Raw genomic sequence first — 13,295 nt, 5'->3', positions numbered from 1 at the left:
GTGCACCATAACTTCAGGAAATCAGGCGCAGGCGTATCTCTGAGTTATTACTTAATTCTTACTACAAGCTAGTTTTGATCACCAGAAAAACCCAGGCCAGGACCTAGACAGAAAAGCAGCATGTTGCTGTTCAGCAGAAGAGGCACTAGCTAGTCTGGGAGAAATTCAGACCAGAACCAACCACATCCAGCAGTCGCTGGAAGAAGCACCACTCGAAACCTCCTAAAACCCAGGTTCCCTCCTGGGGTCAAGAGCAGATAGCAGTCTCACCTTCTTGAAACCAGAATAAAAACTGTAGAGAAAACAGCTGAAATATTTTCTCTGGTGTCTTAACTGATGTTTATCTTATTTTTACATCCAGACATTCTAAAAGGTGGTAGGCGTTTTTTTGGCCACTTGAAACTTCAGGTCTGTTGGCAGCCCACAGATGAAATTGATAAGCAAGACCTCTAATTCTCAGCTGCTGGCCCCTGGCTGTCTTTCCCTCCTTATTTTCATGCTAAGAAAGGTCAAATCAAATCAAGTATTAAAATGGTATGAAACCCCCATGTGTTGTTTTTATGTATCCAATACTGATTTACATTGCATTCAAGGTCAAAAACAGCACCAGCACCCAAAACAAGAAGTGAACCAGCACTTAAAATTAACAGGAGTGCTGACTCTCTCGAGTCATTTCCATAGAAACTGGCCTGCTAAAAAACAAGGCAAGGCATTAAAGTCAGTGAGCTTTAAAATGTTCATTCTATCTTGTTTTCTGCTGATCCAAATGCTGTTACCACAGAAACAGGAGAAGCAGCCGAACCAGACGCCAGGAGTTGAGAGTTACAAGTCTCAATGGCCGATGGGCTCGGCCGGCTGCCAGCCAGACACTGCAGGAGAAAACCACCACAGCAAACACTGACCTTGGCCTCATGGCTCTTCAGCTTTGGAGCAAAAAACAGATTGAGAGCCTCCTTACAGAAGAGGCTATGCTACTCTGTGGTCTGTTGAAAAAGCCACCCTAAAATGCTGTGGGGCTGACCTAGACCCTTGAGGAGTCACAAGAGTCCTCCCAGTGATGCCGGTGGTCTTTAAGACACAGAGGCACACATACAAACACAAATATCATCATCATGATCTTTCATTTTGGTTGCTGGTGGTTTTCAACTGCCAACTCTGCGAGAACTTTTTATAACCATTCCACTTCTTGTCACGTCCTCATTGCATGTCAGAGGGAAGCTTACGCTCTTCCATCTCCCCTTTCCCTTGCCCAGTGCTGACAGAGACAAGAGCAATTGGAAATACTTTAAAGAGTCTTCCAAGCAGGATGAATTGTTCCAACTTCGCTTGGCACTCCACCGGTCAGCTGCTTCTCTTGCTTTGTTTCATGAAAATGCCCTCTTATCTATGCAAGCTGATACCTAAAATTTTCAGTGTTGGGTTAAGGTTACCTCATTTAGTGACCTTGACTATGGAAACAAAAAGGCCTATTTGTTGAGAACAACATTTAGGTATTATATTATAACCCACTGTGTAGGAATGGCCTGATTTGTTGGTACTGTAGCATCACCTGATTAAAGCCCTAACTGCGACATTCAATCATTAATGCAATCTATCAAAAAAAAAAAGTATCATCTTTCAGTTAATCAGAAAGAGAATATATTAGATACTTTAAATAATTAAGGATATTAAAAATGCATTACCAAATGTTTATCATTAAGTAAACTGGCAGAAGAAGAGTAGGGATATTTTACAGCAGTCTAAAAATAAAGATGTCTCAGGTTATCTCCTCTGTCTCCAAGCATGCATTAAAGATTTATGTCTCACTACATGGAGAAGAGCAGGAGCAGCATCGCAGGGGTCAGGCTGACACAACGTTAACACACTTAGATCACACTTCTACGGTAGCAGGGGCGACTGTCGGAATATCAAGGATGAAAGTACACAGCTGAGGTAGACAAAAGAGAAAGTGAACATGAGGACAAGAGACTGAATGGGAAGAACAGGAGGGAAGGGAAATGATGAAATGCGACATACGAAACGACACTGTAAAGAAAGTCTACAACCGGAGAAAAGGAAAGGGTAGTAAGCTAAAATGCAGTGGACCAATAACAGGGAAAACAACAAAGAACCAATGACCACAAAAATCTTGATTGTATTTTTTAAGGACAGCAGCTGAAAAGCTGTAATAGCAAGAAGCAGAAGAGGCAGCAGATCAGATAGCTTCCCAAAGAGGCGAAAGTTGTGAGAGAAAGAAGGGTAGCTGGATATTTTTTAATAAAAGACCTTGAGCAAACTACATCATAAAGCAGCCAGTGGGCAGATGAGAAAGTTAAATAAGCTATTTTAATTATCCTTTCTTACTGCAGGCTTCCTCACAACACACTGCTCTCATTTTGAAAGGGTTACAAAAGTGACATTATCAAGAGTGTGCTCTCTTGGAACAATTAGTTTGACCTAATGAACACACAGCTCCCCTAATTAGCTCAGGAAGGTAAGAAGGATCCAATTTTTTGGGTCTGTAGTGTAGACTAAGGAGAGACAACTGCAGCACGCAGAAAGCCTGCCAAAGAACGAAACTATGATGATGAAATTTAAAATCTAGCTAGAGAAGCATTTAAAAAATAGGGGCTGTTCCAACAAAGACTTCAGCTTTTAAACAGAAGGGAGAGAGAAATAAAACACATCCCAATTATAAAAAGACGGGACAGAAAAATAAAGCACAGCCCATTTTTTTTTTCTCTGAAAGGCAGTGCAGTGTATTTTCTGATCAGCTTCATTTTTATGAGTTAACACCTGCAGCAGCATTCAAATGCCAACTAATCCCACTCGCTGCGGAGCTCCAGCACCCATCAAAGCCTGATGCCGAATGTGCCCAAGTATGGAATAAACCAACCCCCAGCGCTGAGAGCGTGCGATCTGGCGTGATACAGAACCGGGCAGTAACGGGAGAGCCTTTGGAGCGGCCTGCAGCAAGACACAGCGTGATACCCAGGGAACAGGAATAAATACATCTCTCTCGCCCCACCTGGACAAAGTAGTTCCAAGTGGTAACAGTGGTAACTGCTCACGAGTTAGAGCTGAACGCATGCCCTAGGGAAGGTCATTCCTGTGCTATAGAATTACTATTTAAAAATAATAATTAAAAAAAAAATCTTATGCAAACACATTCTGATCGTTATCAATTACAACCTAGAAAGGAAGGGACCCCGCTTAGCAAGTCTGTGTCTTGTTCAGCTGGACCATCCTTTCCCACCCTCTTGTGACTCAGTGGCTGCCAATTATTGCACATACCTGTCTGACGAGCGCCAGCTGCAGTGACAGGTACAATATGATCTGGTGATCTTCTGGGTCCAAGTCACGTGCTCTTTAAAGGATGATCACACAAGACAAAAAGAAAAGTGACTGTTAGGTTGTATTTTGCAAAACTTCTCTGTCATGGGTCACACACAAACACAGAACAAAACCCAGTCCTCCCCTACAGAGAACAGTCCAGCAATGGGGGAGCACACCAAAACTAGACAAAAAAGCACATAAACGCTGGCCTGGCTAAGCCAAGCTCACAGGAACAAGTGTGAGAAACACAACTGCCAGGATGTTATATAACGTACATACTTCTTTTTAAATGCTAATTAATGTTTTGGAACTTGGATAACTGATATGGAGAAAGCAGCTGTTGACTCATACCAAACCCATTAAAGCATTATTTTAAATAATTCACGTGAGGGAGACAGTTGTTCAACTTGTTCCTATGTTGCCAATTTTCAAACAACAGAAGAGGGTTAGGTTAGCACTGGAAAAATAATAATTGTTTCTGCTATTATTGTGACTACGAGCATGTAGAGGACTAAAGATCAGGAGCTCATGATGTGAGCAGATGCTCAAACACAAAACATCCTCCACCCTGCAGCTTCTAGCCTAATCGTTGACAATTGGCTCCAAATTTGGAAAGGGAAGATACTGAGGGAGAAATGAGGATTTGATGGCAGGAGCTGAGCCTGGACCAAAACCAAGGCCCTTACTTCTCAAGCCTGGACCTCTCCTATATAACCTTCTAGTCCAGAGCAGGCAACAATCTGCACTGCAGCGATCCCTCAGCTAGTGAAGGCTGCGGTATCTCCAGAACCAGATGTGTAGGCCCTTCACAGAGACTTGTGCAAGGCAGGGAAGACGGATGGACAACCAGGGAAGAACTGTCCCTCTCAGACTATGCTAAGCAGGAAACCACATTCTGAGCTTGCCAGCCTGAGGAGAAGCCATTAGCCAAGGCAAGTGTCTTGGGGACCTAACCTAGGAGCAACGTGGGTCACTGGCTCATGCCACATTGGCAGCCCAGCCCAGGGACCAGTGGATTATCCCCTTGCTGCCCCACACTGCTCGCTCGTAGCTCTACGGCATGGGGAAGTCATTTCACATGGGCGAGATAGGGAAGAATAAGGTCCCTCATAGCCAACTGACATTCCTGACCTCTTTCTGGGCTGTGTTCCAGGACACCAGGGAAGCCTGCACCTGCATCGCCCTACCCAAAGTGAGGACGATTAATGTCCTTATGAGGGAAAATGACAGGCTGACCAGGCTGGTGGTACAAAACCCTGCCAAAACTATTCATTTGCCAACAATAAACAAGCAAATAAGCAAACAACAACAACAAAATCACATAATTACTTTGGGAAACAAACCACACACCATTTTAATGGCAGCCACCTCTTTAATGCCATCTTGGCCTGAGAGTAAGAAGCTGTTAGAGCTGACTTTTATAACTAATGGCTCTAGAACTATGATTCTGTTATTCTAGAATGAATTAATTTAATATGGACTGAATATGTCCGGTAACTCTGTAAGTAAAGGTAGCACTCAAGGATTCTGAAGCAATGCCAAAGGCATCAAGGTGAAATTAATACTGGCAAGTCAGTAATTTCTTAAAAAACAAAAACCAAAACAAACCCCCACACAAACAAACAAACAAACAAACAATCCCCAAAACCAAACAACAAGACAACCCAGCTTTGCCCTAAGCTATTGGAGCACAGGGAGCCATCTCTTCAGCAAACAGCTCCTGTGAAACCTTCAGTAGTTTCTCCAACAATAAATAACAGGGTGTATGTGAGAAAAGATTAACAGTGCTTCTGGAAAGAAACAATGGGCTGTTACTTAATTGTTCAGTTACCTCAAAACATATTAGAAAAATATTTGATCCTAGCTTCCAGCTGAAAAGGTCACTTATAAAGATACCTGCAGGTCAAACCATGGCCTGAGAGATCACACATGTACTTTAAAAGAAGGTGAAAAACAAGGAAGAGGAAAAAAAAAAAATGAAGAAACCAAACCCAGGCATTTAGGAAGACACTAGTAACCAGCTTGCTGTCACAACATCCATGTTGGCTGAAGTTTGAGTACTTAATGTTTGGCTAGAAACTTGTCTGCTTCCTAGCTAGAGTTAAGATAGGATAAGAACAAGCCACAGACAGTGGGAAAGGTCAAAGGATAAAAATAAATGCAGTTTAAAAGAACTGCAGCACAGCAATTACATCAAAATTGGGCAGTAGTGAAAGTACTACATTGGAGTCCAGGAACTAGTGCAACTTAAAAGTATACTTCTGATCTAAAACCTGACCAAATAAATGGCTTTTAAAAATTTTATCTTTCTGATCTTCATAGGGTAAATATCCAGAACTAAATCCGTGGTTTCAACTTACTACACGGCTCTTGCAACCACTGCAAAACCAGTGCAAGACAAACACCCTGGACTCCTTGCTCAGCCACAGAAAAACTGCTAAGATCCAGAAGTATGTTCAACCTACTACATCTGTCCTTTGACATACCAGAGATCTCAGATTCTCGTCACTTCTGTAATGTATTTATGGCCACACCAAACCCAGAATTAGACATTCCAGCCCAAGACTCAGATCATATAAGCTTCCATTTATCTGCCATTCTACACTTAGAATGTTAACTTTCCAAACACCACCTGGTGCATTTCGGGTGGTGTAACTTAGTGGTAACAGGGTCAGGAAGCTCACACCTCACCTCTCTACCACAACAGAACTGACAAAACTGATTTTTAACCCAAGCACTTTTACTTGAGGAAACTGTAGCTACAGAGGAGTTTAATTCAGAGATGCTTTCAGGGCAGAGCCATCAGATCAGACTTCCCCATGAAATACAGTGGTGAAGAACAGGTGAGCAGTGACTACTTTGTACCGCTACCTCCGTAGCCCCCTTTTCGTACAACAGCTCATGTACACACTCATTAGGGCAGCACCCATCTCCTCCCCAGTAGGCTGCTAGGTCACCCCATAGCAGCCTACAACCTGATGGTGAAGGTACTTTCCCACCACGAGGTATACAGGAGTTTAAGCCTGCTTCACACACAAACGGAGACAAAACCAGCTTCCCATATCTGTCTGCTGGCCTCACACGAGGAAGCTGCATCTCCCAGCACTGTAGATCTCAATGCAGCCAGTTTAAGGCTCAGGTTATTCCTGTTTAATGGCAGAAGAGGTACTCTTACCTTGGATATTCAACCAGATAACCACTGCATTTAGCCATCACAGGAATGGTTTTGAGAGACTATTGCTGAATCTACTGAACTGTTTTTAAACTTTCAGGCAAGGAAGCCTTACACACAAGAAAAAAAAAAAACCAAACCAAAACAAAAAAGCAACAACATTAAACCCAACAATTATTCTGGGTTCATTCAAAGAAATACATAATGCAACTATCTGCAAGATTTTTACTCACCTCTCCAAAGTCCGAAGTGCTTTCTTGTTTAATTCATCCTGAGTGTCCTTCAGAGTAGCTGTAGAAGACGACACAACAGTATTTAAGAGTTTAATTCCATCTTTCAGATTAAATAAATAAGTGGTTACACAAGTATGAAGTATTTCAAACTGGAAGCACAAAAAATATGGAGATCTGGTGGTGCCTATGTTCATGGCTGGAAAACATGCCATTTTATTTTTAAAGAACTGCACAAACCCAATATTTTAACCTGAATTCTCAATCTCATTTTTATTAAAGATCCTTCCAGCTCCCTTGTTTGAAATGCTGAATAACTTTTTATTTACAGGTACCACTGAAGGGGTCTGGGAGGAGAAGGGGACATACACTGACAAGACACTAAGAGCATAACAGGCCCTCTGCCAGGTTGGTGTATACAATTACAAAAGCAGTAACTAGCAGCATATTCTGACTCAGACACAGACCATCTCCACCACCATCTTCATGTAGGACGGTGTTACAGGTTGAACAGAGAACACCAGGAGCCAAATTGACAGCTCTGACAAATCCCTTAACAAACCACCACCTTCCTTGAGACCACAACAGACTTTAAGGCTTCTTCAGGCATGGCATTAGCCACTAGTGCCCTCCTTGGTATCTCTAATTGCTTGACTAAAGGATCCTGCCCAATACAGGCACTTCTCAATGTGTGAATTAATTCCTAGCCAAAACCACGAAAGGAGGAGAAGAATCAAGTTCTTGTTGTGCCAGGATATCATAAGATAACATCATTATCAAGAGCAAGGGGAATGGAGGAAGAGCTAAGACAAGCACAGCTTTCTCAGATCCAAAATATCTGGACAGCTAAGGATAATTTTGAGAAGTATAATGGCTGTCTTGTTCTGGTTCTTAGTTTTCAGATCTTGCATTCCAGTTGTTTCTTTTTCTACCTATCCTGAATTCTGGACCTACTGATCAACAGCACAAAGAAGAGATGAGTAGTTAATCCATCAGCAAACATCCACTTATGATTATATTTGACTTCACACATCAAGTCAGTGTAAACTCCAGAACAGAAAGTAAGTAGTATATACTTAAACATCAAAACCAGATAAAATTCAAGTATTCTTAAAAAAATATTAAGAGGAAAGAGTTGTGTTCCTCTACAAGACATAAAAGTCATCAGATTCTTTGGATTCTGCAACATGCTAGTGAGTGAAACCTTGAAAGCAATCTATTTTGCCAAAGTAATTGTAGTGATCAGATCTTTTTTTATTCCTACATCTTCCAACAGCTCTTCAGAACACCAGGTTCATTTGGGAGGAACAATAACCTTCAGGATTTCTCAAATCATAAAGATCAAAAATTGCTTATGCCCCAAAATCTAATCTAAGTATCAAAAACTGAATAATTTGCAGTTTAAAGAATACATTTGAAGACATGGTTTTTCATGTAAAATACAGCATTTTTTTAGAAGTAGCTGGAAGTACTTTACCCTCAATAGCCTTAAATTGAGTATTCAGGTCTACTGCCAAATACTGGAAAAAGGTAACAAAGAAAGAAAACTTACAGAAAAAAAATTAAAAGAATCAAGATTGATGCAAACATAAAAATGCTTGAGGAGACATTTGAAAGGATTTGATCATAGCTATAAACATTCATCCAGAAAAAGATACCAATTTCCGTTTCTCACGGAAACTACAAGATTCCTTATGTAAGCTACAGAGCAGTTCTGGAGATGCCACACAATGAGGAAGACTTAAATAAATTTTATTATTTGCCAAAATAAACATCAAATGGAAGAGCCAGGAGAGCTTCTAGGTTTCACCTTATAAGACATTTGACTGGTGTTCAGTTTGTAGTCAGAAAGAGCACAAAATATGTTATAGAAAATAAGTGATTATTCTACAACTAGTCAGCTTTGTTTCTGCACTACTGAGTCCCATCTCCCACAATATGAACTGCATCTCCATCTACAACTAAGTTGGAAATCTGGTTGCCCATCTCTAGATTTGTGTCTGACTTGGATAAACACATGGAAATTTGTGTTTGACAATACTGAGGACTGATGCTGCAAGTTAACCATGCCATTCACAGCACCTTTACAGGTAAAGGAGATTTTTTTAACATCAACCAGTGCTGCCAGTATACTGATGATTTATGAAAGCCACAAGGACAGATAGAAAAGGTTTCCAATTCCATCCCTGATCTATGGCCTTATACCAAATTGTAAATGAAATCAGAGGTCCAGCACACTTTCTCATCTCTGAAAGAGTGAGCATCTGTTACATTACAAAGATTTCAGAAGATAAGAGGTGGTGATGTTAGATAAGAAGAGCACTTGTATTTCACAATGCATTCTCAACCTGGTCTTTCCTCTTTAGCCTTCATTAAATTCATCTCACCTTCTCCTGCCTCCAATAGATTGTTCACCAGAACTAAGGGAGGCAAAGCTGACAATGCAGCTTACTTCAAAATTGGAACTCCGAGATGAAGAGAAAGGTTTTCTGTTGACCTGGAGCCACTGGGAACAGATCTGCAGAAATTTCAGCATAGCAATGGATGGGCATTTGGTATGAACAAGAGATTTGTGCTTCTAAGAGTGAGGCGAAAGTGGCAACGTCTTCCTCTGAGGATACATCTTTCAGCAACTTCAATGATACACTCTCCAGATTTCCCTCATATAACTGACCATAATTGGCCATACTGACTTAAAGCTAGCGATAGGAGAAGGCAGGCGTTCCACTGTTTCACAACATAAATCAGATGCTAAACTAGAAAAAAATCCAAAGCAGATGTTTTGAAGACTATTTCTTTTACATTAAAAGGACACTTGTTACAACATCTGAACTAACCTCTTGAAAACTCTGAGAAGACTTCTCTTCCGGAACAAAAGTTTCCAACTCACATTTTGCTGCACCAAAGTATTTTTAGAGCCAGAGTAGAGCACATGCCTCTACAACTCCATTCTTTAGAAACCACCTCCTTCCCATACTGAGGATAACAAATAGATTGTCATGGACTAATACAGAAAACCTTCTACCTCTGAAAATAGTCTCTGGGACCTTGTATAGCATTAGGGATAGTTTATACAAAACCTAGGCAAAATGCCCTAAAAAGCTAGGCTGTTATGCAGAACTCAGTGTTCAATGAACTTTAGATATATACATATATATATGAGAAAGTTCAAGCTAGGAAGGACATATGTTCCTTGACACATACTTCCTAGGGGGAACTATTCTGAGGCACAGAAATGGAGAACTGAAGAGAGCTACAGTGCCTGTTAACCCCCATGTTGGAAAGCAGGTCTCAGAACAGCTGATCAGATATGGCTGGCTGAAAAAATACAGCAGCTTGCACTACTGAAGAGCACAAGCCACTTCCTCATACACATGCCTTGCAGAATTCTGGTGTAACTTGCAAGGGCAGCATACTTCTAGGATACCATACAGTCATTTTAGCTTTGTCTCAGGCTCATTTTCTGGAAGAAGTTTGTGTATTTCTATAGGACCGATCAGACAGAAAAGCCACTGCTTACGTGGGGGCAGGGCTGCTAAATTGATTAGGAAACACACTAGCCTAGCTCTTACACAAAGAAACTATGTTAGAAGGCCCTCTACATATGTTAGAAGTTATAGAAGAAACAAAGACTGCTCCCACCTGTGAGCTTGATGAAGGTCAGAGCTAGAACTCTCCCAAACATTGGGACTTCAAGACCTTCTGGCTACCAAGCACCAAATCTGCAGGAGCTCATTGTCCAGCCATTCAAACTCCAAGCAAGCAGCATTAAAAAAACCCAAACACTTCTTACATTCAGTGGCCTATATCTAGTCAGATCCACATGTACCAGTGAGGTAGATATTTTTATCTTGTTTACTTCTAAGCAGAGAAAGAAATGACATCAGAGAGAGGTTGAATCTCTGTGGGTAATCAGTATCATGCCAGGAACTGAAGTCAATCATTTCTGACTCCAGTTCTTAGATTGTGATTTGAGTGGGTGACAAAAGGATGAAAATAGATGGAAAATTTGACTTTTTGTTGTGTAAATAAGTGAAAGAAACATATCGCAAATATCCAAGTAAAGCATACCAAACATTTTTGGCCACAGTCAGATCATCACCTCCTAAGTAATGATTTGCAATTATTCCTTTACCTAAAAACTTCGATTTTGTTAACATAGACAGTTTTTTGAGGAAGTCCCCATTTGTCTTGCAATCTGATTGTTTTCCATGTCCAGTCAGCCCTAGAAGCAGTTTCTAATAAATTTCCATTGCTTGCACTGACAATGTTGAATGGACGCTCTCTATACAACATACTTGGCAAACAGGATAACTCACCGTCAGTAGCTTGAAGACTGTACGTCAGCCCCAGTGCCAGGTAACCCTTTGCAAGGGACTCTCCAGCATCCTCACCCAGGTCTATCACCATTTTAGCAAAGTATTCTCCTTCTTCCAGCTGCAAAAGAGGTAGGCTGAGACTTAGAAGCAATTCCTCTATATTTGCTTCATTAAGATTATCCCATAAAACTGTGATCACAAGGGGCTTTCAGTGATCACAGCAAACCCTCACAGAAAGGAGGACACAGGAGGTCAGATTAGCAGACCTTGGTGCACATCACAGTTTCGAGAAAAGTTTTGGTTTCGTTCTAAGCCTCCACTCCAAACTATTTCCAGATGTCTGAGGTTAACGAAGGGCACTACCTTATTTTCACATTTCCTTTCAGACACACTTCAGTCATGCAACCTTAAATACAAATGTGGGATCAACTGACTCCTTACATACCGCGGCAGCAGTACATTGAAAGGTCTAGCAAGTCTCTTCCTTCAAAGTAAGATCATCTAGTTTTGATGTACTATGTTTCTAAACCTTAGCAAATTTTGCTTCCTTTTAAAACATTACCAGAGTAAATCAAGAACACACTTCAGTGCAAGCTGAGTTCAGCTGCTGCTTGCAGCTCTGCTACGACAAGAAAGAGACAGCGGATTCTGGACACAAATTCTGACCTGAAATACCACGCCACCTTAGCAGCTCATGCTGCACTAGCCACGTTTTGCTTGAAAATACATTTTATATTGCAGATTGTAATGGGAAGAGAAAGCAGTCATGACCTTTCAGGACCAGCCTCCAAAATAGTGAAATATGTAAGCTGGTCTCTTCTGCTACAGTACAGTCTGTTCCCCCCAACCTTCCTTTCCAGCTGATCACACAGGTCTAAGTCTAATAAAAAGATAGAGTTTTAGTATCTTTAAAATAAAAATTAATGAGAATTTTAAAATATTCAAATTATTTCTTGTTTATTACAGAATAGAGCCTTCCTCATTTAAAACCTTGAACTGTCATTAACATCACTCACCAATTTTAAGTAGAAAAGACTAAGACCCACACACTGTACGTATCTGGAGAGGTATAGGTTGGAGAAGTACAGCAAAAGCTGTTAAGTAATGCTTGAAAGACACAGAGCCTACAGGAAGACCTCATTTCTGTACAAGATAGTCTGCAAATCCTGTCAACCATAATCAGAGTCATCCCTAATCAAAAACCAGACAGCATTACAGTATCCAAAAAATCCTGCTTTTGGAAACTTTTATTACATGACAACTGACTTGCTGGGATGGAGTTGTTTAATTTTGAGGAAATACACTTTTATTTGAAAACCAGCTGTCTTAGATGCAAGTACTGCAGACTTAACTGAAATGTGCTCTCTTAATACTCAGCTTTGTGAGACTTCAGCACCTCACAGCTCCTTAAAATCTAAAAGGAGTCGCCTGTAATGAACTGGAACTAAAACGTACCAGCAGACCAGGAACTTCCCTTCTGCAGTGATCTGTTAACACGCTACTTATGAACAGAATCTGCTTGACTTCATATGCCATCCTGTCAATGAGCCTCCTCGTTGCATCACTTGAAGGCGTTCAGGTGACAATATTAAGTAACATCTTCATAAACAACGGAGTTGGTATTTATTAGATGCTATCAAATGTAAGAAAACATTTACTGTTAATGTAAGCATGAAGAAAGGCTGAAAAGTGCAAGCAAAGAAACAGACTCCTCTGCTTGGTCTTTTCCTTGCTTGTACAGCTCCCCAAGGCCATAAAATTCAATCTAGATGTGGAGCAATAGTTGCCAAGTTTCTGAAACCTCGCATCAGTCAGCCCAATAGCCAACATATATTTTATCATCAAGCTCTTCCCTGAAAGCACTAGGAGAGCATTATAGTCTTGCTGATTGCCTAGTCAACTACGAATCTGGAAACTACTAATTGAAACAGGAACACCCCCTTGGGGCATACGTGGGGCTACCAACTAAATTTTAAGTACTGTTTTAACGGCATAACTCAAAGTCTAGTGAAAACACTGGAAATAGTCCTACTGACATCAGTGATGCTCAGATGAGACCATTTAAACTCTGATCACATCAGGAAGACTGAGGTTTGTTCCAGGAGATTTCTTAATTGTGTCAGCAGCCCTACTGATTTCTCTGCCGCATGTTGAAGCATGTTGTGGACCAGAACCTAGGCCAACGGGAGAAGAAAATGTTCCATGATTTGCCGCACAGAAAAACAAAAACAAAACACGACCAACAAAAAAAACCCTTCC

The 13,295-nt window shown here is 40.9% G+C and overlaps 1 protein-coding gene across 5 annotated transcripts in view; it reads right to left on the bottom strand.

Annotated features, from left to right (window-relative positions):
• TTC7A (tetratricopeptide repeat domain 7A) overlaps window positions 1-13,295 on the bottom strand; it is a 195,344-nt gene that overhangs the window by 116,176 nt on the left and 65,873 nt on the right. For all 5 annotated transcript variants that reach the window (XM_071806103.1, XM_071806101.1, XM_065833824.2 and 2 more), the window contains 3 exons: window positions 11,037-11,154; window positions 6,721-6,778; window positions 3,274-3,346 (listed from right to left, as the gene is read on the bottom strand). In XM_071806103.1, coding sequence (XP_071662204.1) covers window positions 3,274-3,346; window positions 6,721-6,778; window positions 11,037-11,154 — 249 coding nt within the window. The remainder of the gene's footprint in view (window positions 1-3,273; window positions 3,347-6,720; window positions 6,779-11,036; window positions 11,155-13,295) is intronic.

The sequence above is a fragment of the Patagioenas fasciata genome, chromosome 3 (genome assembly GCF_037038585.1).
Source record: "Patagioenas fasciata isolate bPatFas1 chromosome 3, bPatFas1.hap1, whole genome shotgun sequence".
NCBI classification, from domain to species: domain Eukaryota; kingdom Metazoa; phylum Chordata; class Aves; order Columbiformes; family Columbidae; genus Patagioenas; species Patagioenas fasciata.
The sequence above is the reverse complement of the archived record's forward strand: the minus strand, read 5'-3'. Positions and strand labels throughout refer to the sequence as shown.